This window comes from Mycteria americana, chromosome 20 (assembly GCF_035582795.1).
Source record: "Mycteria americana isolate JAX WOST 10 ecotype Jacksonville Zoo and Gardens chromosome 20, USCA_MyAme_1.0, whole genome shotgun sequence".
NCBI classification, from domain to species: Eukaryota; Metazoa; Chordata; class Aves; order Ciconiiformes; family Ciconiidae; genus Mycteria; species Mycteria americana.
This window is the reverse complement of record NC_134384.1, coordinates 4,846,213-4,873,506: the sequence shown is the minus strand read 5'-3', so window position 1 is coordinate 4,873,506 and position 27,294 is coordinate 4,846,213. Positions and strand designations below refer to the sequence as shown.

The 27,294-nt window shown below is 43.7% G+C and overlaps 1 protein-coding gene across 6 annotated transcripts in view; it reads left to right on the top strand.

Annotated features, from left to right (window-relative positions):
* The first annotated feature begins 485 nt into the window (after window positions 1-485).
* The window catches only part of ILRUN (inflammation and lipid regulator with UBA-like and NBR1-like domains), a 45,165-nt gene continuing 18,356 nt past the window's right edge, over window positions 486-27,294 (top strand). For 3 of the 6 annotated variants that reach the window (XR_012778491.1, XM_075521830.1, XM_075521831.1), the window contains exons 1-4: window positions 488-796; window positions 15,665-15,819; window positions 19,551-19,748; window positions 22,161-22,489. Coding sequence is in view for 3 of the 6 variants with exons in the window: in XM_075521830.1 (XP_075377945.1) it covers window positions 639-796; window positions 15,665-15,819; window positions 19,551-19,748; window positions 22,161-22,489 (840 nt within the window). In the remaining 3 variants the exon portion in view is untranslated. Of the gene's footprint in view, window positions 797-15,664; window positions 15,820-19,550; window positions 19,749-22,160; window positions 23,008-27,294 lie in introns of all 6 variants that reach the window. The other 3 variants (XR_012778492.1, XR_012778493.1, XM_075521829.1) reach the window with 2 other exon arrangements.

Genomic DNA, 27,294 nt, shown 5'->3' with positions numbered 1-27,294 from the left:
AACGGCAAAAGCGTCATTTGGGGGGGAAAACCCCTCCCGCCGAGCGGGGCTGCGCCACCCTCCTGCCCCCCGCCCCGGCGGGCTTTGCGCCGCCTCGTTTGCATAGCGCCACGTGACGTCACAGAGCCCGCGGCTAATTTGCATACATAAACACGCGCGCTGGCCGCCCGCGCCGCCTCCATATATGGAAGCGCGCGGCCGGGGGCCGTGCACGTCTACCCCGCCCCGTGACGCAACGCCTCCGCCCGCCTCGTTCGTGCGCGCGGAGCCCCCGCGTCAGGCGAGGCGCCCGCCGACGTATGCAAAGCGCTCATTTGCATACGCGCCCCCACCCCCTCGCCCTTGCGGGTCTCCTTCCGCCGGGGGCGGCCCGGGCCGCCGACGCTCCGCCCTCCCCACGCCGCGCGTGGGGTGACGCCACCGCGCCCGCCGCCAGGCGCGGTGGCGTCATAGGCCGCGTGCCCCTCGCGCGAGGCGGGGCGGCGCTTGCGCAGTGCCGGCGGCGGCTGGCGTCGCCCGCGCCCCCTCCCCCCCGCCCCCCGCCGTGCCCGCGCTCCCCCCTCGCCCCCATGCGGCGCTGAGGCGGCGGCGGCGGCGGCAGCGGGGCGGCCCCGGGGCGGCGGGGCCCGCTGAGCGCCATGGAGGGCATGGACGTGGACCTGGACGCGGAGCTGATGCAGAAGTTCAGCTGCCTGGGCACCACCGACAAGGACGTGCTCATCGGCGAGTTCCAGCGGCTCCTCGGCTTCCAGCTCAGCCCCGCCGGCTGCGCCTTCTTCCTCGACATGACCAACTGGTGCGGGGGACCGGGGGGCCGCCGGCCCTGAGGGGACTGGGGGGGGGGGCCCTGAGGGGTCGCGGGCCTCGGGGAGGCGCCGGCGCTGAGGCGGCGGAGGGGAGCGGCGAGAGGCCGCCGGCGCTGAGGCGGCGGAGGGGAGCGGCGAGAGGCCGCCGGCGCTGAGGCGGCGGAGGGGAGCGGCGAGAGGCCGCCGGCCCTGAGGCGGCGGAGGGGAAGGGCGGGAGGCCGCCCGCCCCGCGGAGGCTCGGCGCCTGAGGGGAGCCTCGGGAGGCCGCCGGCGCTGAGGGGCCGCGCACCGAGCCGGGCCGGCCGCCTTCCCCCCGCCCCGAGCCGCCTCAGGGGGCAGCAGGCCCGTCCCGCCGCCCGCGGGGCCCCGCCGTGGAGGGGGGGCGGGGGGAGCTGCCGTGCGGAGGGGGGGGGCGGCGGTGTTTGTTGCGGGGCCCCCCTTTCCCCTCCCCTTCCCCGGGGTCGGTGATGGCGGGGAGAACTGACGGTGGGCCGCCGGCGGAGCGGGGTGTGTGTGCGGTGGGGAGGCAGCTATCATGGCAGCGCGGAGGAGGAGAGGAGCAGGTCGGGGCTGAGGAGGGACTGGGGTTCGCCTCCCGTCTCCAGCTCGGGGTTGTGATTTTGCCAGTTCGTGGAGCTCGTCGGTCAAAGGGCTGCAAAGCTGTTAAAGAGTGACTAATTGATAGGAAGAGGGGCATGTGATCCAGCGGACCCAGGAGCTCTTAAAGGGCGCTTTCTCTGCGGAACGGGAGGATGAGCTGAATTCAGGGATGGATTATGGTGCCCTGGACCCTAAAGCAAGCTTCAGAAGGAGGGAAAACTGTATGAAAGTCTTAAAGCTACCACGGTCTCTGTGTGAAAGTTGCCTAGGTGTTTGGTAAAAACTTAGCATCTGCTTGCAAACTATGGGTCTCTCGCGAAATACTCTGGCTTTCGGTGTATGTTTTGGCTTTACAAAGTCTCTCTGTCACTGCCCTAGGAAAAAAGCAGGTACAGGTTATCAGGGAAGCTGCAGCTTGAGAAAAACGTGGGAAAATATGCAATATAATGGTGAAAAACAGAAACCAGGAGTGTTAGTGGTGCAGTGAGCCCAGTGGCTGTGAAAGAACGTGAAATTGCTGCTGTCTGAATTGTGGGGTTTGACTCGTTATTACCACTTGCATCTTTTAAACCTTCTCTAGTAGTTTTGCTGTTGTGTCGGGTGACCCTCTTGTTAGGGTTGCATCTCTTCACTGTGACGGATGCAGGAGAGCAAAGTGTTTTCTGTTCCAGATTTTGTTGACAGAGATTATTTAGCTAAGTTGTAGTTAGTATTTTTTCTTAGTGGTATAACATCAAATCCAGAAACCTCAGGTTTGAAACTTGAAATCCAAGCGAAAGTCTTGATATCAGCAGTCGGGGGAAAAAATACTTGTGCGGAATTGTTGAACTAATAAGTAATAAGACAACTTTGTCACCACCTTCCTTTCATCTTTCCCTCCTTCTACAGCTCTATATTGAATTATATTGGCAAATCTGCATCTGCAGAGGGAGTAAGGGAATAGCAAATAATACCATGTGTTTTGTAAGCTGATCCAATGCGAAAGAAGGTCTCTCGAGGAGTTCAGGAGTTTGCTTTGGAGAAGTGGGTCACAGCAGAAGATGCTTTCCCACTTTATTCATGTGTTGATAATATGAATAAAACTACCAACACTGCAGCATCATACTGTTTTTTTCCGTGGCATTCTTTGGGAGAGCAGAAGGCTTAGCAGAGCTGAACCCAAAAGTTACTCGTGAAGATACTATGTATAACCATAGTATTCCTGGTTCCTGTTGAAGCAGCTCTTTCTCTTTCAGGGGTATTTAATTGCTTTTTGAAGTAACAGTATCTCAAACACAATCTTATAACCAGTGGCTTTAAAAAAAAAAAATCTTTTAATTACAGTTGAAGAAAATCTTAAGTGATGAAAATAGCTTTAATTTCACAACTTCAGTGGCTAGTTTGGTTCTGAAAACATAAGTTTTCAGGTTTGGGTGGTTTTTTCCAGCATTGGTTGATAAGCCTTGTAGCTGGATGGGGGCGTGTAAAAAGGAAATCTGTTAAGTTGGTGTAATGTGTACAAGCGTATATGAAAATTAGCGCAGGCTGTGGTGTGATTACTCTTAGAGTGGGCTTAAAGCCTGTGCGAGTTTAACCTTTCCAGAGCAGGGCGTTGAGTTAGGTATGCTGACAGGTGCTGCTCGCTTTTCTCGTGTGTTCTTGCCAGGGCGCTGCTTTCCTGACCTGCGGTATCGTTTGTTGTGCCTGGTTTTGTGCAGCTTGCAGTTCTGCTGCTGTGTTTCTGTCCCGTTCTCCAGCTCCCACCTCTTCTTAGTATGGCCTTTGGGTTATTGGCCTGAATATCCTAACCCTGCTCTCAGTCAGTATAAAAAGCTGCAGTCCAGACACGTTTTCCTTTTCTGGAAACACCTTTCCTTTGTCATGTTGAGGGACCCTGTGTAATCCACACTGCCCCAGGTGATGTTAGGCAGTGGCCTGCTAGGTTTGTTTTTTGTGGCCTAGAATGAGGGTCAGAATCTTCTATCACCAGTCTGTCCTGCAGATAATTTGTCTCAATGAGACTGTCGAGTCACTTTCCCTTTTGTTAAAGGTATGGCACTTTTCTGCAGTGATGATCCCTTCACTCTTTCTGCATCGGGATTACTCTTCATCTGCGGGAAATGGTGAGGGAGTTCACAGCAGGGGTGAGAGAAGCGCACTTACTTGGTAGACTGGGTTCTTTTTAGCGATGTCCATGTATGGGTTAATTAACGACAACATAAATAATTTTCACTAGAACTTTATTCACAAGTGTGGCAGGCTGCTCTTTGGTGATAATTATGTAGTCTCCAGACCTGAAGTTACTTCCCTGTTGTATGCCTTTTCAGGTATCATGTGGTAAATAACCCGAGATGTCATGTGTTTTGAAAGACTATTTCCAATAGTATTGTTAGTAACTGTATTTAACATATTTAAAGTGAATTCACAGTTCTGCTGAAATAGAGGAATTATTTTAAAATAGCTTGTTCAGCCAATTTGGGGAAAAAAATAGTGGTTGATTGGGGAGCAATATAGATACTTGTAAATAGCCTTTAAAAGTCTGTCCGCTTCTCTGGTTTACCTGGAATTGCTCAATGCACCTTCAAAGTTCTGGCAGACTTGGGACAGTACTAAGAAACTGCCAGCTGGTTTTATTAACAATATTGCAAAAATGCTTCAGGTAGAACAGATGCATCCTAAGTTTCTGAGACTGTTCCTTGATCTTCAAGAAATACAGGTTAAACACTTTGGTGAGTTGTCTTTTTCCCTGTTATTTATTAAACACTTTCCTAGAGTTCTGCCTCTCTTTAATTACACATTGAGTTCTGTTTGTGGGCTGTTCTAACTTCTTGGCTTTCTGCTACGTAAATCCAGCTTTGCCCTTGCTGAGAGTCCTGGCTGTCCATTCTTTAAAGGCAGCACACATTGTCCCCCTTTGCCATTTATTTATTTATTTTTCGTTAGAAGTTGTGAGGCTTTAGAGTGAGAGGTTGAGCTTTCGCTTTTGGCCTAAAACCAAAAGTGAACTTCTCCAAATGATGTTTTGGCACCGAAACGTTTCTTCCTTGGGAGGAAAACCCAGGCAGCCTAGTTGGGAGGGCATTTTGCTGCCATTGCTTCTAGGATAAAAATCCACCCTCCATTAAATGGCATGCTTAACTCTCCCTGCTCCCTTCCCCCCTCCAGATGTTATGCAATGCAGAAGCCCGGCTGCCTGCACACTGAAGCACATCCAGCGCCGCAGGTTTGAGGGAGGGGGCTCAGCGGGCTCTTCGGAGTCATTTTTGTGGTAAAGTTAAGTTCCAGGTGTTGACTGCAGCTCTTCAATGTTAATTGATAGTATGGCCGGGAACATGTCTAAACTTGTCTAGACTCAGTCTACCTACATAGGAAACTCCTTCTGAAAACCCTTTGTGCTAATGTTTTAAAAATAAGGATTGTTTAGGTCAGACGGTTGATGCTGAATGAGTCTGCGCCGAAATACCTCCTCACAGTCTTCCAAACACAAGAGCGGTTGTAGGTCTCTGGATAGATGGTACCAGGGCAGACTGGACTTTCGAAAAACACTTGCAAAACAAAAGTTCTGAAGTGTCAGCCTAGCCTTGACTGGTTTTCAGCAATATGGATTGGTGTAAATGTAAGAGCAGAGGAAACTTTGCACAGAACGTGCATTTCATTTTTTGTTGACGCTCAGTTAAGGCCTGTTTCATGAAAGTCATTAGATTCCTCTGAAGTTGGTATGGAGATTGTATGGTGACAAGGAAGAGGAAATATTTTTTTTTAATTGGAGAGTATACCAACCTTGAGGGTGAGAAGCTGCAGCGTAAGGCTTGGAGCTTCTTTAATTCTGTGAGAAAGTGAGTTAATTTGATTTGAAGTAGCTAGTGGTGCTGGATTTAAAACCCATATTTCAACACAGTTGGCTGTGAAGGGATTCCTAATTTGGAAGACTTTATGTATATGTCAGTAATTTACATGTAATATTTCTTTACATTCTCTCTTTAGCTTTTGTTTAGAAAGCTGAATTTTTATTAGTCTAGTAGGCGTGATATTTAATTGAAATGTGTCAGATAATGATGGTTTCCATTGTGTGGGGGGAAAAAAGTTTTATTGTTGCAAACCCTAGACTTTTTTGATCTAGTGTTCTGGTGAAAAAGGTCTTCTTAAGGTCATTATTTGTAAGGTAGTCAGATCTCTTCTGGAGGTCCTCAATTTTTTGCATATGCTTTGAAGAATTTATAGCTGTATCATGGTTTAACTAGTAGTCTAAAGACGGGTGTTTTGCATGAAAATATTTGTAAGTTTATCTCTGAAAATACTACAGAAATCTGCTGTAAAACCTCTTTCTATATTGTGTAAGATGTCGGGCATTTCTGTATGTATGAGTGAGGGGAGCCAAGGTGAGGTAGGAATTTGCCAGTGGTGATATCGATTTTTACATCAGAGATCTGAAATTTTTGAGCATAGCAAGGAAAGTGTATCTAACATTTCTGTGCAAGTGTTTTATTGGTCTTGGAGAACAGACAGAATATTGGCTTTTAACAAAATTAAAATTGCCTTATAAATGCACGTTTTTATCTCTGTGGGTGTGCTGTTTAAATTATTTGTATTAAATGAACCACCTATATGGCCCAGAAGTGGATGTGCTTGATTGGGAGTCTAAGGACATGTTTTAGCTAATAGGGTTTTTTTTTTAATTGCTTTTACTCTGACTTTGTATAAGTGTTTAATTTTTGCTTTCTAGCAAAGGTGATAGAATGCTACTTTAAGTAAAACTTGGATCTGTGGATGAAAGCGTATCTGTTAACACTTGATATTAGTGCTGGACTGTAGGTACTATTCAGAGAAATACTCAAAGTATATTTAGGTAAGACATCAGGACATACAGAATTTAACATAACAGACTCAAATTAACAGGATTCACTCACACATGATGCATTTCCCATAATGGGTAACACTAGTACTCCTGCTCTTGATTATTAACCTTGCAGGTGTTTGCAGAACTGCCATTAAAAAATAAAAAAATAAAAAGCATGCCGATGTCCTCCCTTAACAGATTTTTGGACTGCTTTTCAAAAGAAGCTCTCCAACTGTGAGTCAGGAAAAACTCAGGTTTGAAATGCTCCTTCTCAGCTCAGACACAGAGAGGTTACCGCGTGTTGGCCAACGGGTAGTGGTGGTGCGTGGGCAGGCTCTTCATCTCGGTGTCCTCAGCTTTCCCGCACTCATGGTAGTGAAAGGGTTTGCTGGTACAATACATCCAGTCATCCTATAGTAAATTTTTTTCTTTTCTTTTTTTTTTCCCCCTAGTCTTCAAATAGTTGTGTATCTATGGAAAAAACATATATAGAAAGCACATATAAGGACATGCAAAGTCAGACTGTGCAACCGTAAAGTTTTTTAGGTATTACATATCAGGATATGAGTATTGAGGTGGAATGTGTGGCCTTAGCTGCTCCTGCACCATGAAACCTTTGATCGTGTGGTTAAAGCAAAAGCCATTTTTATTGATTACAGTATGGCTCTACATGATTGACCTGGTAGAGGGATTCACTACAACTAACTGCTGCCATTAAAATACCTGCATTTTTATTCCAACCCTTGCTTAAACACCAGCAACCTCCCAATAATTTAGTTGGTCTCTTAAATCAAAACACTTTTTATATCAGTCTTTAGATGCAAATATGCATCTCTCATTACTGATCAAATACTTCTGATTATCGGTGTAATATGTTGTTAGTTTTGTGCTTGTTGTGAAGAAAAAATATATTCTTGTCTGGTCTTATATCAAGATCTCTTCTATGGCTTTTATTTGGAAATCCTGACTGAAGCATGAGGAAATTAGTTTGTTTTCCTCAGCTGTTTGCAGGCAACGTTTTTGTTGATGTCCAGTAAACTAATCAACTGCTATCAGAGAACTCCATCTGATTTTTTCAATGGATGTTCTGTCTTGCTACATTTACTGAGTTTTCCTCTTTTCCTCCACGTGTAGGAAGTCAAAGGAAGGTAGGATAAAGCAACAAACAGTAGGGTTTTCTCTTTCCCTGAACTAATGAATATAAACCCTTCTCTTGTGTTCACGTTGGCATTGCTGGATTTGCTGCAAAGATCATTATGCCATTGCGAGTGGGGAGTTGCAGTGTGTGTGCTTTACCTAAGAAGAGTCCAGGGATCCCTGCTGTCTGTGTTTTGTCTCCTCCTTGTCTCAGGCGGTGGGACTCCTGTGACTTCCCTTTTGCTAATCCACATTCAGGTAAACCTGAGGAAAACTTCCCCAGTGTTCTGGATCAATCTCAAGCTTAGTCTTGACACTCCTTGCCTTTTGAGAGGGCAGTGGGGGGAATCCTTGTGTCATGGAGGAGGCAGGAAACCTGAGACCTGATCTTTCAAGTCCATCCTCCTCCTTCCCTGGAAACTTCTGGTTAGTTCCATACTCATCCAGGCATCTGTTAGGGAAGTGATAAGGGCGGGTGGGAAGTCGTATTATTTGCTTCTCTTCTTCCTAGATTGGGTGATAAAACCAAAACAATATTGTATTCTTGTGCGTCTCAGTACGTAGGAGTTGTTTTAAGTGATCTAGGTCTTAATGTGACTCTAGTTATTAATATTTGTAGGTGGTGACCAATTGAACTGAATGTGGGGAGAAGGGTAAAGCACTTGTTTAAAAGATCATTTGGGTTTTGATAAAGTTTAGTAGTAGGGAAGAGGGAAGATGAGGATTTAATCTTGATGGCATTCTTACTCTAAAACATTTGATTACCCGCTGTCCTTACAGGCAGAAAAGACATCACAGAAATGGGGCTAGTAGCTCTTGAGGTACCGTTGCCAAAATCCCAGAACAGACTGGCAGTCTTTGAGTTGCTGCTAAGCAATGTGCCCACAGGGTCATTCATACCCTATGGCTGGGGAGCAGACATTACTTTTTAAACTGCTTAATCCATTGCAGCTAACTTGCAGCATAGTGGATATCTTCTTATTACATGTGAACTATTGTAGACTGTTGCATCTCTGGTGTCCATCACTGTCATCTGATGCTACTAAAAATAGCAAAATTATAGAGTTAAACAATTGAAAAATATTTTCTTGGACAGCTTTTATTTAGTGCGTTAAAAAAAAAAGGCAAACACACACCTCTTCTCCAGAATAACTCAAATATTTGACTTGAGTATTTTGAATGAAAGGTAGACTTTAAATTTTTATTTTGTATTTTTAACTATAGAACACACTATACTTGTGCTGTGCTCCAAGTTACAAAACATTTAAAAATTGGGTGCATGTGAAATGGAAATGTAAGCAGACAACTGTAGCAGAAGGAATTGGGTACAATATAATTTTAGTCCAGCTGGACTGCCTTACATGCCTGAACTTGTTCTCAGACAGTTTCTGTATCTTAATCCCCCTTTACTTTAATGCAGACAATTATAGATTGGTGACATAGTTTATACTGAGGAATTAGCAGTTACAAGAATCTTTTGCGTACTGGCAGCTCTTGATTACTTTCCACGGGGAAGAGCCATTGCCTGCTTTCAATGGCAGCAAGTAGAGAGCAGCTCCTGCTGTGTGACATTCTCAAAATATTTTACCCCACACTTAAAGCTCCGGACCACCTGCTTTAGGAGGGTTCAGCTGCTGGGGATGGCTGTGTGGACTTGTGCCTAAAGCAGCATCGTAGTATTGATTCTGTCATTGAGACCGCTTGCTGTTTTTTGGCAAGGTACGGTGCTCGGCCAAGCGCAAGGCACCACCATAATGGTTAAACTGCCAATGTGTGTATGTACATAAAAGCCTGCTAAAGGAAGGTGATTTCCTTTGGTGGTTTGGGGTACTGAAAATGGTGTGCCTCTTCTGTAGCCTCAGTTTCTTTCCTCGTGCTGCCCCTGCAGAGAGCACGGTATTGCATCTAGTCACCGCAGGTTTCTGTTTTCTTCCTGGAACATCCCACTTGTATTGGGAACTGCCTGTTTTCAGCTAAGACAATGAAATGTTTTTCTGTGGCTTTATGTGAGCAAATACATAAGCTTTGAATTAGCCAGCTCTTCCCCCCCCCCCCCCCCCCCCTTCTTCAGCTGTGTAAGTTCAGCTTAAAGCTTTTGACTTCCTCAGTGGTCCTTTTGGATCATCCAACGTCTTCTAAGGTAGTTTCCCAACCTCATGGGTTAGCGTAAGAGAGGTCAAGAATGAAGGTACCTGATACACAAATTTTGGTTTCTGAAACAATGTCTGTTGAAAGCTATTCACTGATTAAAATTCCAGCCCTTCAAAACATCTTGAAACTTTCCACTTAATTGCCATGTGTCATCTCTATTGAAAATGTTTGAATTGAAAACTCCAGGTAGAAGTGCTTCCCTGTGGCGTAATGAGTGCATCTTGTCCCCCGCCCCCTGAGAGAGCTTTCTCTAAGGCTTTGAGTGAGGCGTCTCCTACTTCAGGAGCAATAGGAGAGCTGTTTGAGACGTCCTAGCCCGTAGTGTTACCAATCCAGTTCCCCAATAAGCTGGGGCAAATTAAATCCAAATAAGATACTAGAGACTAAGAGACAAAAAGAGTGGATTTAGGATTGCCTCATTTGGATGTCCTCCATGTACATTTTTAGTCTCTCCCACCTGTATCATGTAGAGATGTTCCATTATTTAGGAGAGAGAAATTATCCATCTGCTGCACTATTTCTTTTGCACATTTCTTTCTGTTTTCAACAATAGACACCTTATGGGGCGTTGTGGTGCCTGGTTACATACTGCATTTGGAGAACAAGAGAAAGGGCTGTAAAGGTTGAGAGCTCAGTTGTGGAAAGAGTACAAGGTGTTCTACCTAACACACGTTCTTGAGATGTTATTGTACTTTTGTATCGCTGCTCACTTTTTGCATTGCGTGTTTCCAGGAGAATGACACCCGAGTTGCCTTTCTCATGACAAAATATTGTGCCATATGTGAGTGCTGAGGACATACAACGAACATGCATTACAGATTGGACACTTGCCTGGCTTTTCTCTTCCTCCACAGAGGGAGAGAAATGTAACTTGGCGTTTACAGTTGCTCTGCACAACGAAGTGACTGAGTCCATTTGTCAAGGTGCTTTCTACTTGACTTAATAAATGTCCTTTACTTACTGCCTGTGTATGATCTGAGGGCTACATCCTGTGTGAAGTTCGAAATTGAAGGCTAACTCGGTATTGCACTGGGAAGCCTAGCCTTTGCTTTTTCTGGCAGCTCAGGAGAATCAGAGTGCTGGAAACTGTCACCCGTTAGCTAGGGATAGGTGGTGTGGCTGTAGGAGGGGCAGGAGCTAGTAAGAGCAAAATTTGCAGGCTGGATTTTGAGCTTAACCTTTGATTTGATTTGGATTTTTTACCACCAAAAAATCCATTGGGGGAGGGGGGGGGAACACACAAACAAACAAAACCACAAAAAAAACCCAACCCAAACCTTCTTCTTTGGATCTTTCATCAAAGAATTTGACAATAAATGAAAACTTACAGATTCCTATAATATTTATAGTTAAAATTTTAAAGTTGTTGCTTTCTACTGTAAATGTTATTTTGGAGTGGAATTCTTATGGGTCATCACATAGATGAGACAACCTGCACATCATAAGGGGATTTTTTTTTTTGAGTTCAGATCTTTAAGCTGCAGGATTGAAAACAAACCCAAACTACCGTTCCTTGTGTCAAGCAGGCAGAGTGGTTGGTGGGAGAGGTGTGTGGGAGGGTTACAGCTGCTGGATGGTAGACGATTCCTCCAATTCATTCTCCCCTGTTTTGTGAGTATCTGTTTGCCAGGATTCTAATATCCCTTGTCTCGTATGTTAGGATGACCTGTTTGTATTGCTTTCCTTCCAAGATGCTTAACTTGTACATGTCGAAAGAATTGTATGTTTTATCAGTAACAGAAGGATTAGGTATTGTGCATATGCCCTGCTTTGCATAAGGCTGCAGTGAGTAAGCCTCAGTGCTTCGTTTTCTTCATTCTCCTAAAAAGGAATCTAATTCAATTAATAAAAAAATATTCCAATTACCTGTATATTGCTTTTTGTTTGCACAACAGTTAGGATTTATAAGGAGGCCTCTAGTTTGTGAATTGATTTGGAAGAGTTTTTTTATTTTTGAATACTGCGTGGTGACCTAGTTAATTGGGAGTAATTACTGTCTAAATATATTGGTTTAACATAACAAAAGGCTGTCTGGAAAAAAACTAGGGAAGGGAAAGAATGGCTCAAGATAAACCACCTCTTTGCAAACACTTAAGAGTTGTTAAGGGACATCTCCAGAGCTATTAGCAGAGAAGGTTTTAACTTCACTATTGTAATTTAGCTCCTGAGGCTTGAAACAAAGCAGCAGAGCAAAAGAATTGATCTGAAAAGGAACACTTTCTCTGGTTCTGCGGGTAGTATTTTGTTGGAAAAGCACTTGACACGTAATAGTCATGGGGTGCCTTTGGAAAGGAAGGAGTGGGGTACCCATAGTTAGAACGGATTTGGCGATAATATGGAGCTATAACCTTTATTTGCTCCCTCCTCCCCTCTCTCTTTCCAGAATCTTGCTCTTAGGACTAAAATTGAGCACTGTTTTGATTTTAAGTAGGCTCACCAGGTCGCTGGGGTGACTTCTGATTGCAGGCTTTTTTCTTGAGTCTGAGGCTAAATCCTGTCAGACCTGCTCTGTAAGTACGGCTGAGCTACAAACGGTTGCAGTCCAGGACTGCTCTAAAAATGGCAAAATTGCTTAATTTAGGAAAGGTAGGAGGGCCTGACACCTGACGGGCTGTGTTAAGACAGACATGTATGGCCATCCCTGTAATTAGCAGAGATCAGTCATGTGAATTACACTGGCTAGATTTGGCACACTCATCTTCATTTCAAAGTTGTTTGGTTTATAATAGTAATTTATCTTGTACGGCAGAGAGCGAAGGGGTAGTGTGGTACAAGTCACACCTAGGAGGAGTAAAAGCAGAAGCCTTTCGATGATAACCCCTTCCTCTCGGAGGTCTAACTCTTCATTCCTGTCCCTGAAGTATCTGCAGTTGGTGCTATGCAATTACAGCTGGGGCACAAGGGTAAAGACCTAAAAAAAAAGTGTGAGTATATATATAAAAACACTAATTTCAGGGTCTTGAGTGTTTGACCTTGAAGCCATCTCTCATTAAATGCTTGCATTTGCTTGTAAAGCCCACTAATATTGTGCCCATAGTAGAAAGGCAGAGCGGTTGGGTGTGCTACTTAGTCTCAAGAACCTGCAAATAATCAGGTTGCAAATATTTTGCCTCTGCAAATGGCGCTGATTTTCCCCAAGCAAAGTACTGTATTCAAACCGATACTTGGGGGGTTTGGGGGTAGGGAAGGAGGGGGAGCACTGTCTCTTGGAAAGAGTGGAAACAAAGCTAGCAGTGATACGTTGCTGGCTTTGCTGGTTGTGTAAGCAGAGAACATGACTAAAATGTGAGTGCTGTGGGTATCTCTTGCAGCAGAGCGATGCCATACGGCATCTCAGTGGCTATCTCTTAGGGTTGTCTGTGTCAAAACTTGACCTTAAGTCAGATTTGCTTTGTCATCCTGACTTTGACTCTTGCCACTTTCAATTTCTCTTCGGTTTTGGAAGCCTCTTTTTAATTCTCTAGTGGGAAGGCCAAGATGTATCTGAACACGCAAAAGGGCTCACCTCAAACAAAACTCACTGCATGTTGATCAAAATGGTGGGAGCAGGAAGGTGGGTTTGTGAATATCTGATCACAGAAGGGTGGCAAATCTGTTTTTCGGCATGTGTTCTTCTCTAGTTAGTTTTTAACTAAACGCTGCAGAGGACTGGAGTTGTTTCCCAATGGCAAAGCAAGCAATGAAATATGACACAGGGAGGGGAAGAGAGTTGGCAGAGGGCCTGTGTGCACAAATAGCCCACTACCTTTTGAAGCGTATTTGCAGCCAAGCAAACAGTGCAGGCTGCCTTACAAAGAATTACAGTAGAAATCTTCCCCTTGGAACTTTTATTTTTTTTTCTCTCAATGTCAATAAAACGTCATTACTACTGATTCCAGAATCATAACTCACAAGATGTTGCGGTATGTCTGAAAATGTAGTTCTGTAGTAGTGGATTAGGAAGAGAAAGAGCTGTATTGCTGTCTTTTGTAGCTCTTAGAATACCTTTTGCCTTGGATTGCTGTAATACAGGAAGAAATCGTAGTGAAAACTAAACTCTAGATCATAGTGTTAGCTGGTTGAGCGAACAGGAGTCTCTTGGCACAGCCCCATTGTGAGTTATGTAAATCTTATGCAGTGTATAAGCAACAGGCGGTTGGTGACGTAAAACTGAGCATTTGTCTCTATTTATTGGCTAACGTGACATGCACCCTTCCTGTAGCATTTGACTGAGCTGGCTGTATTAAATATAGCCCTGACACTCCTAAGTAGAAAATGCCTCAAGCTGAATAATGGCTTCTGGTCTGAAATTCATTGTTCTAAACGTGGAAGTCTTACACGGTGGCTCTTTTGTCTCCCCTTTGTATCAAAGTCCGTTCCGTGTTGAAGGCAAAAGGTCTCACCGTAAGCTTCGGTTTGCTGAATTTGCGGATCGATCACCGTGGCCATGTTGTGCAGAACATTCCTCCAGTGCCTCCTAACGCTCTGGCTGTGTTCTGGGAGACTTAGCAGGATGTCCGTAACTCCTGCGGTGATTATCTTCTGTCATTCGTGATGGATTACCAAACTGATACATCTGTTGTTTAGGTCCTCTCCCACTCGACCCCATCGCGGGTGGCTCGCAGATCTGCCTAATACTGCTATTACCCCTTTGACCCAAGCTCCAGTGCTATTAGCTACTACATTTTGGGTCCCCTGTGTTTTCTGCGAGGAGAAAGCAGTGCTACTTCTCCCATACAGTTCTGATTTTATCCAGAATGTCTAATTTTTTTTTTCCCTTGAACACTGTAGGAATTGAACAGGAGGCAGTTTCTTTGCTCACCGTTTCGAGCCTCTTTCCAGCTGGCAAGCAGTCCAAAAAGCCCTATGTTTGCTCTTTCTCAGGGTCATGCTGCAAATGTTTCTCTTGCTTTCACCTTGGCTCTCTGACTTTGATTTAGACACATGACACTCCACCACACAATACAAACCCTCAATATATCACTGTACCCATATAGTGCAGCTTCTGACTAGCCTTCTGCATGGCTTTGTTTTAGGTGGTGGTTCCCAGTTCTTGAAGGGTTTGTTTTGTGGTGTGTTTTTTCTTTTTTTTTTTTTTTCCCCCCCCCTATTCTGCTCAAAAAAGCAACACAGATTTTTTTTGTAATCACGAATGAAAAGCAGTTATTATGCCCATTGCTTTTGGTGAGATTTTACTCATCTCCATTCTCACAGCACCTACTCACAACATGTAAATTAGGGCCACAACCTCAGAGACATGCGTAAACAGAGGAATTACATGACTTGCCAAACACTTACATAATAACTTAATAGTATATCGTGGAACGGCAGCTAAGACTCATGAATCCTCTTCCTGTTTGACTGCTCGTCTTTTCAAATTAATTATCGTATGAGTTTCAGCTACACCACAACTCAGGAATCAATAGCGTTTGTGGCTTTCTGAATGTCCTTAATATATCACAGACTTCCACTGTCATTTTGTCTTTATTCAGTAAGAACTTTTGATTCAGATGGTTTATAAGTTCCTTTGAGCTGTGACTATCCAGAGCAGAGCAGGCACTTTAATGATTAATAAATAGAGTACTCGTAGCCCATACATGACCATATGTTTCAAAAGCGGCAAGGCTTGAGTTATTGTCCGTAGCTGCTGATGCCCTTTGGCCCTGAGAGTTATCATAAGGGCGTTCTTTGTGTTTTGTTCATCTTGTGCTCCTTCGGACCTTTTGTGCCAAAATAAAACAGAGATGTTCAGTCCTTTTGAAATTAGCTCAGGAAACAAGGCTGGTATAAAGAAACTGCCCTGTTGTTTACATGCTGCTGCGTAGCGCTTCCCTCAGTCTCTCTTGAACTTTTCAGCAAATTTCATAATGAGCTAATGGGGTAGAGGTCTTCAAGACTCCAAGACAAGTTCCAAGATTTGCAGTGAAAATAAGAAGCAAAGTAGAAAAGTGGTCTAGAATAGTGTTCCTGGCAAGTAAAATGCTATATTTTGAGCTCTGTTATCTTGGAGAATCCATGTGTGATAGAGATAAAAGCTTTAAAAAAACGTGAGCAGCAGAGCTAATACAGTCTGGATAATATTTTTGCATAACTGTTTAGGATGACATATGTAAACCTGTGAAAAGGACCTAAGCCACCTGTGCTTTAGGTTGTAATCTGCTTTTTTGCTTTCTAGGAATCTACAAGCCGCCATTGGAGCCTACTATGATTTCGAGAGTCCAAATATCAATGTACCCTCCATGTCCTTTGTTGAAGATGTCACCATAGGTGAAGGAGAGTCCATTCCTCCTGATACCCAGTTTACAAAAACATGGAGGATACAAAACACAGGTAAGGCTTTTAGACTGTAGCAAAACCCATGTCATGCGTATTATGTGATAGGATGGCAGATCCAATGGAAGAGATGCTGGCTTAGGGCAGGAGGTTCATGTGCACTTAACTTGGAAGAGAGCACCCTGTTAGTGGAGGAGGTAGCCTCCCAACCTGTGGGTATTCCCCTTCTTATGTCAGCACAAGCATTTTGTGGCGAGATGTGCAACTCGGTCAGTTCCCCAGTCTTGTTTCTTGTGCCACTGCACAAACAAAAGCTCTAGGAAACTTCTGTAGGAAGAGGCAGGTAAAAGAAATTGAAGTGCAAGGGTTTGGGGTTTGTTTGTTTGTTTGTTTTTAATGGAAGTAGTTAGATCTGAAAATGGATTAAGAATCCTTAGCTAGTCATGTTTCTGATAACTTGATGGCAAACAAATGGAACACATTTTTAAGTCAATGAAGAGATCCCTTTTAATCTCAATGCTTTTTAGCTCATGACCAGCTTGTATATTACCACTACCCTTCATCACACCATTTCTCTGAACGTCCCTGTCGTTTGGTCATTCGGCTCTCTGTAGAACTGTGTTCTCTGTGGAGGCAGTGATGCAATGATCTAACCCTGAGAAGAGGTAGCTGTGCAAGGGTAATGTGGCAGGTACTTTTTAATACACTTTTAATACACTTTTAATTTTTTAAAAAGTGTATTAAACCTTTACCTTGGCTTTTTAATACACTTTTGACAGAATTGCTTTTTCATGCTCTGAGAGGATGCAAGGCTGGAGAGACCACATTCCAATATGAAATAAATCAAAACAGTGACTGGAATCCAGGAAGTGAGACTGGGCAAAATACATTCTCAGTGCTTGATCTGTTGGGATGCAGTCAGAGAGAAAAATGAGATCCGTGGATGCAAAGCATTGCAATGACAGGATGTTGCATGAATGTTTAAGCTGTGTGTCTGAATTTAATTGACCTGCTTGCACTTTTGTGAAGAAGAATGATAGCACAACAAGGTATAATATCATGAATCATCACGAGTAAAGTTCATCTGTGTTAGTATTTCTCCTTGTAAATAACTGCAGTACTTGAGTGCTGTACAGATTTGTGCTGAATATCCAAATATAACAGAGACTAAAACCATACTAAAAAATCTAGGAGTATTTCATCAGGACATGAGGTGAGAAGAGGAGGTGTGTCTTTAAGAACACTAGTTTATAAAGACTATTCTAGAGAAAGGGCTTAATTATTTCAGTTTACTTTTTCTGCCTCTCTTTGTTTGACTTAGTGCAATGGAAAGGTGACATGTATAGCTTGCTTAAACTCCAGTAATGTGAAAAATTGGCTGGCAATCTTTTTTATAACTGTGTCTCAAATACAAGTCTTACAAATGTAATAAGTTTGACAGATCTTGTTTCTCCACTGTTAGTACCTTAATTTGCGTTTGTTATGACTACACCCCTATCTTGCTCCTTTCAGACTCCTTCCTCTCTTGTTCCTCTGATGTACTCTTTCCTGCATGCAAATTCAGCCTTAATTTAACATCCTAGTTCAAGCAGTGTTTCATTGTTCTTGGAATGCTTGACCTTCTGAAGTCCATGGGTCTTCTGAAATGAGGAAAGGGAGTTAATCTTGACTTATGAGTTCCTGGCAAGGCCAACATTTGTTTTGGCTTCTGTGTGGGTTAAAGCCTGGCTTCTTAAAAAGTACATCTGTACTCAGTGGTGCTGTACAACAGTGGTGCTGGAGGCCAGATCTTGTTAAAACCATGCTGTTGAGGCATGTTAAATGCAACTTCACATACTGTGTTATGACTGTGCAGTTTAGGGAGGACTGTAGCATTTTAAAACCATTTTATGGTTTAATTAAGGTATAATATCAAAGGACTGTAGTGTTTCCAGATAACATCTGCTTGTTAGGTAGATAACTGAAGCAAAGCCAAGGTTTTTAACAGCTCTACAGGAACCCTTGATTAAATGACTTCAGTTCTAGAACATGAAATACCTGAGGCATGTGTCACCAAAGCGTTTAGTGTCTTGACAAGTATGACAAGCAGAGCTCTGAGAGATTGTCAGATTTAAGCATGCAAGCAGTAAGCTAGGTTCAGGCAGGTTTTCATATGTGTTATTAAAAACTAATTCCCTGCTCTGATACCTTCCAGGACGGTGCTTGGCTTGTCTGCCAAAAGACCAGTTTGTATAGTAGAACCATTGCTGAAAGAGCAGCAGGATTTAACAGACTTATTTCCTCTTCCCACTCTACCCCCAGCTGCTGCTGGCTCTGCAGGACAGTTACTACAATTTATCATCTCCTGAGAGATGAGTGTACTGAAATAGAATGACATAATCATCATTTCATTTTATGGGGCTTATCAGTTGCAGCATTCTAGGCACCTTGCAAGCCTAAAGCCATTAAAACCGATAAAAATCACATAAATTATTTAAAGAGAACCATGTTGCTGGGCTGCCAACCTTTTCAGATGAGACTTCATACTCAACTCCCACACGCCATAGTCTGAGGTCAGCTAGTCACTCAGCTCCTCTTTCAAAGACCTCCCTATCTCAGCACTGTTTCCAACTGTAGTGATATATCCCCCACTCCGAATATCCCTGTTCACATTATGCTTTCCCTGCTAGATTGTGAATTCCACAAATAAGGACTTGACTAGAAAGCCAGTCCCTGCCATGTCTTCACTGAAGTATCCACAGGGATTAAATTAGCAGGCAAGCTGTTGCAAAGGATGCTTTTTGGGGTAACCTAAGGTCAGATCAGCATCCACTGTTCTCATCTCAGACTAGATATAGAGCGGTTCCAAGCTTCTTGGTGCTTCAGGCTTTCCTTAGCCGTTTCCATCGACCTCAGCCAAACAGAAGGTATTCTCAGAGTCATTGGCTTAGTCATGTCACATTACTGGGGAAGAAGCAAAAGAAAATTTTGCTAAACTGATTTTTCATGAGTCTCAGAAGCACTTTTCTTTTTGTCTGCCCCAGTACTTGTTATCTTTGGCAGAGATAGCTGTGCTTGCATGCAGTTAACTGTGTTCTTTATCTCTACAGATTGCCAGGTCATGCTGTCAGTCCCAGTGTCTGCAGTCTAAACATTGTTCCCCACAAATAAATCATATGTTCACAATCCTTTCCACCTTTGCACAAGGTGGAGAGAAGGGTTGGTGCAAGAAGGGAAATAAATCCATTTAGAAAACAGTACTAGCTCTTCAATTATAGTTCAAACTATTAGTTCCTCCTGAGACTGCTAACAGGCTTAAAAAAGAAAGAATCCCTGAAAGAAAATGTTTCCAGCACTTTGTATTAATAAAATGTATTTTGATGTCACAGGGCTCAAGAGCTACATGTAGGGAGGCAGAAAGAAATGGGGGGGGACACCTAGGTCCGAGCTCATCTTTGTCTCTAGCATTGGTAAAATATATGTGCATGTCGGTTAAGTTGATTTTTTTTTTTCCCAGCTGTTACACTGTGACTTTGAGAATTCTTCTGTGTAAAGAAGACCTAGAGATTATTCAAATAGAAATGTAAATTGTCCTGCTGGTCTCTAAATGGACCAGTTAAGCCTTGTCTGAAAACTGTATTCTTCTTCAGCATCCATTGCTGGCTGTGTTATGTGTATCTTGGTATTCCTTTGACTGTTCAACAACTGCACAACAGTTGTAACAAGCGTGTTTCATCCAGTCTTGCACAGACAGACACAAAGCTTTTCCTGGTGCACTGTCAGTAATTCTTTCTTCTGTTTAATCCCAGGGACAGAGGCGTGGCCCCCGGGGGTTTGTCTGAAGTATGTCGGGGGAGACCAGTTTGGCCACGTAAACATGGTGATGGTCAGGTCCCTGGAGCCCCAGGAGATTGCAGACGTCAGCGTTCAGATGTGCAGCCCCAGCACGGCAGGAATGTATCAGGGACAGTGGCGAATGTGCACTGCCACGGGACTCTATTACGGAGGTGAGTGATCCCTTTTCCGACACTTCAGGCTCTTCTCCATGATATTGCCACTGCAGACAAAATGGACACTCCTGGCCCCTTGCAGACGTTCTCCTGATAACCAAATGGTGAAGGCAGAGGTTTGCCAGCTCTGAGACTAAATATAGAAAATAGAATAGAGAAAACATCGAGTGAGCTGCTTTGTTGTCTTGGTCAGCACACAACTGTTTTCTAAACACTGGAACAAATTGCTGATTACAGAAGGCTCTGAAAAACAAAGGGACTTGCGCAGTTCTCCTGGAGACTCCTTCCCAGCTGGTCCTTGTCGGGATTCTTTCCCAGTTTTCCAGCGCTGAACATCGTGAACTACATATGGGCATAAAACCTATTTAAGTGGTGAAAACCTCATCTGAGAAGTTTAGTTAAGGCCCAGGTTTTAATTGCATAACTCGGTGCATCTACTGTGAACCATTTTTCTGTGTTTAAAAACCCCTTTTGGATATTTTGCCTGGTGCCTCAGCCTGAGCCACCAACATCTTCATTCATTTGGAGTCTTTCAGTCATTTTTAGCCAGCTTTAGTTTATACTGAGAACATCTTTGTGTCTGTTTTGGCAGTTGGGAGTATCCCAAGTTACATGGGTTTGAGTGAGAGATGTTAGCACTCGGAGTCAAAAATAACTCTTTGCTCAGAAGTACAGGGTTTTGGCAGAATTGTCAGTAAACGTACAGCTCTTCGGTCTCAAAAGTGGATGTAACTTGTCCCCGAAGAAAGGGCATGAATCCTTCCGCGCAGGTTGAAAGGCCTGTTCAGCTTGCGTTGCCTGCCGCAGGCCCGTGTGTTTAGAAAGCCAAGGTTTTCCCAGCTGCTGACCGTTTAAGATCTCACTAAACTTCCTGAAGTTGCACATTTGGAAAGAAAACCATCTACAAATTAAAATCCCTTTGGCTACCGAGCTTTGAGCCAAAGATGCCCTTCCCCTGCCGTACTGCTAATGGCTTTTATGCGAGTTAACCCCCAGAGGTTAGGCCCAACAGCTGTGTTGAGGGCCTGGCAAGCAGCCGGGGCTGTCGCCCGCCGGTTTTTCATCCCGACACGGCTTTGATAGCCCCGGGGCCACCGGGGCGAGCGGCCGGGCCGGGCGTTGCGCCGCGGGCGGACGGCAGGGGGCGCCGCTGGGCTGCGGGCGGCGCGGCCCGGCCGCGGGGGGGCGGAGGCAGGGGGCGGGCGCGGCGGCCTGGGCTCTTGGGGGGCCTTAGTGGTGTTTGTAGGGGGGTTAGAGCCCTGGGAGCGTGCTGGGGGTCCTTCAGCAAGTGGTGGTTTTGTAAGCTAAAATCCCCCTGTCTGTAGTTGGGTCGTAAAATGCAAACTAACGAGCCCAGGCCTGTTAAACGTGGGGAGGGACTGGAAGGAGAGCTTGAGTGAATTCACGGTGCTTGAGAAGCGATGGTGGTAAAACCAAACAGCAAAAGTACCTGCCGTCTCCTCCGCCAGGCCACCAGTGGCAGCAGGAAAGAGCCCCTTGTAGGTTAACACTTGACTGCAGAAAACCTGGAAACGATTACATGTGACGTGAGGTGCTGTTATTAGATCTGCTGAGATGAGATAAGGTATTGCTGCTGTTCTTTTTAATTCTCCCTCTCCGTGCAGCAAAACAAAACTGGAGCACATTTAATGGAGAGGTGGGGGAAAAAAAAAAAGGCAATAAAACTGAATTTGGATATGTACCAAGAAATAGGCCATAATGTTTGCATGAAGTATAAAATGAAATGGTAAGTAAAATAACAATCTTATCTATGTACGAGAGACAGACACGCATTGGGTATGAACTGTAAATATGTTTCTTATTCTAACCAGTAGTTTGCGAGTTCATGTAATAGTCTACCAAGCCTGGGTATCTTATCCACCTACGGTGAGTGTTTTGGAACTGGAATGGAGACATTTTGCAGTGAATTGTCATAAACGTAATTACCTTCTAAGTCACCCTTTTGTTGTTTTACTTTAATAGGCAAGCCTTTCAAAGCTAAACAAAAACCATTGACTTTTCTTTACCATCAGAGTAGAAGATTGGCAGTGATATCTCCTGGCTCTCATTTCAGTCTTGCTGCATAGCCTTGGATAAAGTCACTTAAGGTTTTCTTTTTTCAGTGCATCCTGTTGGTAATCTGAAGTATGGAGCTTCAAGTTGTCATGTCAATTTGTGTTTTATATGTTCTTAGCTGGTTCACATAAGTTTAGTAGGAGTAAAACTTGCCTGGTTTTCTTGAAAGATTGGACACTAGTGTTTAACCGGTACTTCTGATGCTTCACAAAAACAATCAGTCTTTTTTCTTGCTATTGTAAAGGATGGAATTCATGTTCTGGTTTTCTCCTTCTGCCCCCTTCTTCATAAACTCCATCTAGTGACAACACGAGTGTCTGTCTTTTTCCGCAGATGTCATCTGGGTGATCCTCAGCGTGGAAGTTGGAGGACTTCTAGGTGTAACACAGCAGCTGTCATCCTTTGAAACAGAGTTCAACACGCAACCGCATCGCAAGGTAGAAGGAAACTTTAACCCATTCGCCTCTCCACAGAAGAACAGGCAACCAGATGAAAACAACGTAAAAGACCCTGGGGGTTCCGAGCTAGGCACAATCAGCAAAAACACATGGGGGCCTGCTCCTGACCAAATCGAACAAGATCAGAATGGACTGTCACAAAACTCTGTAAATCTCTCCCCCAGCAGTCACTCGAACAACTTGTCGGTAGTGACATACAGTAAGGTAGGTGCCCTGGGAGAACAGGAGAATGGGTAGGTGATGAGACTGTGATGTATGTAATAGTTCTTCGTTACAAACTGCAAAGCCCTTCCTTCTGCTTCTGCCAGACCTGCTAAGGAAGGTTTTGAATTTGACTGCCTGACTCTGCCAACTCCTCATGTTATATTAAAATATTTTTGCCTCTGATAGACTCTACCAGATCCACCTTTTTGGTTTTGCTTCAAGTCCTTCTTAAAATTTATATAATCTTGTCTGGGTGCTGTAACTATTAGTGGCTGGAGCCTGCTCCAGTTGCGTGTGCAAATAAGTCAAAATATCTCTCTAGATGTGCTCCTGAGTTTTACATAATTTTGAAAAGAGAAAAAATAACCACACCCCCAAAACCTAAGATTAACCAGATAACTTCTTTTTAGCTGGTGTGGGGAGACTACAGAGCTCACCATTTTGATCCCAGAAGCTACCTGTCAGGAACAGTCAATCAAAGGACTATTCCTGTCTGTGTCCTTGTCTCGTTTATAATTGTAGGTGACTTTTAAATTATCTTTACTTTAAATCTCTCTCAAAAGCTTGCTTGGTGGATGCTATATGAGTCTGAGTGATATTTTGACTGTTTTTATTTGCTTGTGTGTGAAAAATGAATTGCAGGATTATTTACAATTCAGAATCCACCTGTTAATGCAGCCAGTATGTGTAGGTGTGTACTGTCGTATGTCAAACTAGTTTGATTTTTAAAATCCTTTAAAAATGCTTTACTGTACTTTAAGCAGGCTGTGTAGGACAATAACACTTGGTTGCTGAATGACTTAATAAAGCCCTAATGTTAGTTCACCTACAGCACTTTAGTTCCTAACTGGATGAACTGCCTGTCCTCTACCAGTGGATCATATTTTAGTGACCTACTTTGCACCAGGGCTATGCATTTTTTTACTGATGGCATGCGCGGGATTAACTGTTTGACAAACTACCAATCACCCTTTTTGTGTTTTGCACCCCAAACATAAATTGCTGTAAGCTGTATTGGCTCCTGCTTCAAGATTCTCGCTCACTAAAAGTGAAATGGATGGCTTAGGAAATGATTAAAAAATAAAGCCTTTCACCTATCAGTTCAAATACAACCTGAATTAGCAGTGACTGAAAGTCACTGCCGTTTAGTGGTTGCTTGGTGGATAGCGGTGTTCCCTGAAGAGACAGGCCGTTGTCTGACTGCAGAGGCTGTCTATATACTGATATAGCTTCTCTGCATAAACTTTATCTCAGGTGCTTCAGGTGGGGAGTACTGCTCTGCGGCTGTCTGTCATATGTATCCCAGCAAAGACTGGTAACAGCTCTGTCTATCAGTTGATGAAAAACAAAAATCAGTTACTAAGTACAGCTTTGGTGAGATAGTGAACTTACCTAAGCCTTTCACAGCTAAAATACTAGGTTTAATTTAGGTGGGAAAACTCAATTCCACTTTTGGTGGTCAGCTTTAGGCTGACCTTTAGGTGGCTTTTTTTTCCCCTTGCCTGTTTTCTGAGTGCAGAGCTTGGCAATTGCTTCGTAGTTGATTTGCACTTGCAGGTGGATAGATGTGGAACTGCTAACATACGCACTTCTGAGAAAGTTCCTGTGTAGAAGTTCTGGATGTGGGGTTTTGGCAGTAACGTGGCCTTCAGTTTTCACTCGGTCTCTCCCAGTGGTAGATATCCTTACCCTTCCTAGCGAGAGGAGAGCGGTGTGGGCACCAAGAGACTCTCTTGGCTGAGGAGGAGATGCTTTGTCTTTTCTAAGAACGTAGGTGTAAGAAACCGATACCTATTGGGGGTGCAAAGGACACAGCAACGGTCAGCTATACTGTGAAAAAGAAAAGCCAAAAGGGAGAGGAAGCACTGTCAGAGAGGATTTCACTAAATTTAAGCAAGCTGGTTTAGCTAGTAACCCAAAGTTCATGATCAGTACTCTTACGAGATGTGAGCCATTAGAATCTAACCTCAGACGTAGGGTAGGTGGCCTTTCTCCCCTCTTTTTGTTTTTGTTGTTTTGGTTTGGGGCTTTTTTTTTCTTTTTGTATTTACAAAATATTCTTGGGTGGATTTGAGGTGGATTATCTGAGACAAAAGCAGAAATTTTGTTTCTTGTTTGCTTCAGAAGGGATAACTTTATGGTCCTTTTTGGAGATGGGGTGGGGTATGTGAAAGTTCATTGATTTTTGAGGGGTTTTGTCTCTACTGCAGTGTTTCTGTTTGTGACATAATAAAACAAGTTAGCTTTCCTTTGGAGGCCGTTATTAAGGTAGGTCTGAAGATCAGAGTCCTGTTCCAGCCTTGCCCTCCCTGTCCAGGGCAGGAGGCATTCTGCCACAGACTTAATATCCATATTGATACAATACTGTTTCTGTAGTGAACAAGTTTGAGTAGGTTTGATGTCCTAGATACTTGGTCTCATTTGAAATTGCCAGGTGAACATGCTCACCTTCCCTGGTTTAGGTCTAGCGCTATTGCATGCTGCCTTCTTGCAATCTGGAAAATAAATTATTTATATTTTTCTAAAAAGGGGTGATGTGTAAGCAGTGTCCCCAGCTGGGGATACTGCCTATGCGGAAAAGGGCTCATTGGAGGTGATGTCAGAAGTATTAAACCACCTGATCAGCAGATAGTGTTCCAGTACCTGTTAGGAAAAGCTATATCTGGCCCATCTTCCCCACTTCCCCGGGGACTTGACCTGTACTCTGCTGCTTGAGAGGGGGAAAGAAAACTGCTGCATTTGGAGCTGTTGTCTTGTGATTGAATATTGATGTGAAAGGCTTTATTTCAAGTTCTAGGAGCAGACAAAAGAGTACTGTGGGTTGGTTACATAGTTGCACATTAGGATGCCTGGATTTTATCTATCTTGGGCAGGACCTCTACTGTTTTTGTCTGCTTTTCATGTACCCGGAGAATGGAGTGAATCCCTAGTCACGTTTGACACGCCATTTGGTGGGATACAGCAAAGGGGATGGGTTAGGTCTAGTTAAGGTGTTCAGAAGGGTCTATGTCCCGTATTCAGAAGCCCTTAAATATTTCTCAGATCATTGTGGAGGCTTCCTCTCTGCCAAGAGATTGTGGAGAACCTCAGTCATGCAGTTGCACGAGACCATGAAATCTTTGAGATAAAGCTAGCAGTTTCTGGCATCTGCAGCTGTAAAACATACTAGAAGTTGCCAGGCCTTGTCTGTATTAGTTCTCCCTCTGGTGCAACTGAGCAGGTGTGACTTGTCCTCTAAAATTCCCCGTTGGAATCAGGATCTCAGTGACACTGACGTACCATCTGCTGCTGGATTAGACAAATATATCAATGTTTCACATGTGGAAACATTCAAAATGCTTTTATACAGCAGCATAGAGTACATGGTTTGGATCCTCTGCTCAGTGAAACAAACTTTCCTAGGAAAAAAACAAACCAAACAAAACAAGATGCCGAATTCCCTATAAGCAGATAAGATGAAACCTGTGATATGGTTGAAACAAACTGATTGTGATCTTTATTCCTGCTGTAGTGTATGCCTTCCCTGGGTCCACCCTGCTCACCTTATCAAATAAACTGCTGGAGGGTTGTAGATCAGGGTCTGTGTTCAGGGCATTGCTTTAAGCATGTTGTTGTTATATCTATTCCCAGTGGAGTTTTTGCATGTTCTTAGAATTAAAGATGTGCTTAAGTGCAGGATAGGATGCTTATCTCAAGATAGGGATGAGCTGTATTAGAGTCCAGATATACCCATGCATGGGTATTTTATTCTCCTCTTTGGCAATCGCTTTCTCTCTGTATTCTCGAGAGAGATGAGGCTAATATAGCTTCCTTCTATTTACTCGCTCCTGTCTCATAGCAACACTGTCGAGGTCATTGCTGCTCTCTTGTGACAGTCTTTTACATTAAAAGCGCAAGATGCAGTCTTACAGTGCCTGGGGAATTAGAGTTAAATTTCTTAACTAAGGAAAGAAACGTACAGGTTTAAATGTCTAAAAAGATCTGAAGTGGATAGCCATATACTGATGTTCAGATTGTACTTGTCACCTATATATAAAAGAAATATATATCTAAATCTGTTGCCCATATGAATTGAGGAATTGCTGCTTTCCATGTAATGCAGAAAACTGCAGGTAGAAGTTCTGATTCTGCAAAGATTTGCCCATACAGAACAATTTGCATAGTGACCGCCATGGCAAAGGGCATTCTACAGCTTGTCTGATATTAATCTGTTCTGTTGTTACTCATGCTGCTCTTGAAAGCCCAATGAACTATAAGCATATTTGAAGTTCACAAAATTAAAATCTTAACACCTTTTTTCCTGCTGTATTTATGCTCCCCATCTTTCTTCATTCGGTGTGAAGCTGAACTCTGGTCCATGCTACTTGACAGCTTTCTATATGTAAGGGGAAACCAAACCTCTCTCTACCCTTAGAGCCTTTAACTGGCTTCCCCTCTCTGAGTTTAAAAGTTGCTGCCGCTTCTAAATGCGTGCTTCTTCCAAACCAGGACGCTCCAATTTGCATATTTTTTGAATACCTCTGTAAAGTTTAGACAGAAATTTTTTCACTGGAAACTATTTGGGTACCAAACTGTATTTGTGGGTAAGGAAGATGCCCCAGAAATGTTTGCATCCATATAGAAGAGATTCTCCTTCCATCCTGGTATCTGGGCTTCAAACTGGGCTAGTTACCACATGGTTAAATTCATTTAGAACAAAGTGGGAGAACGTTGGACTCAAAACTACCATAGCTGCTCTTTGACAGCCACACTGCTGCATAGCATCTGCAGGCTAAACTGATGTTGCATGAGCTGGTTTGCTTATC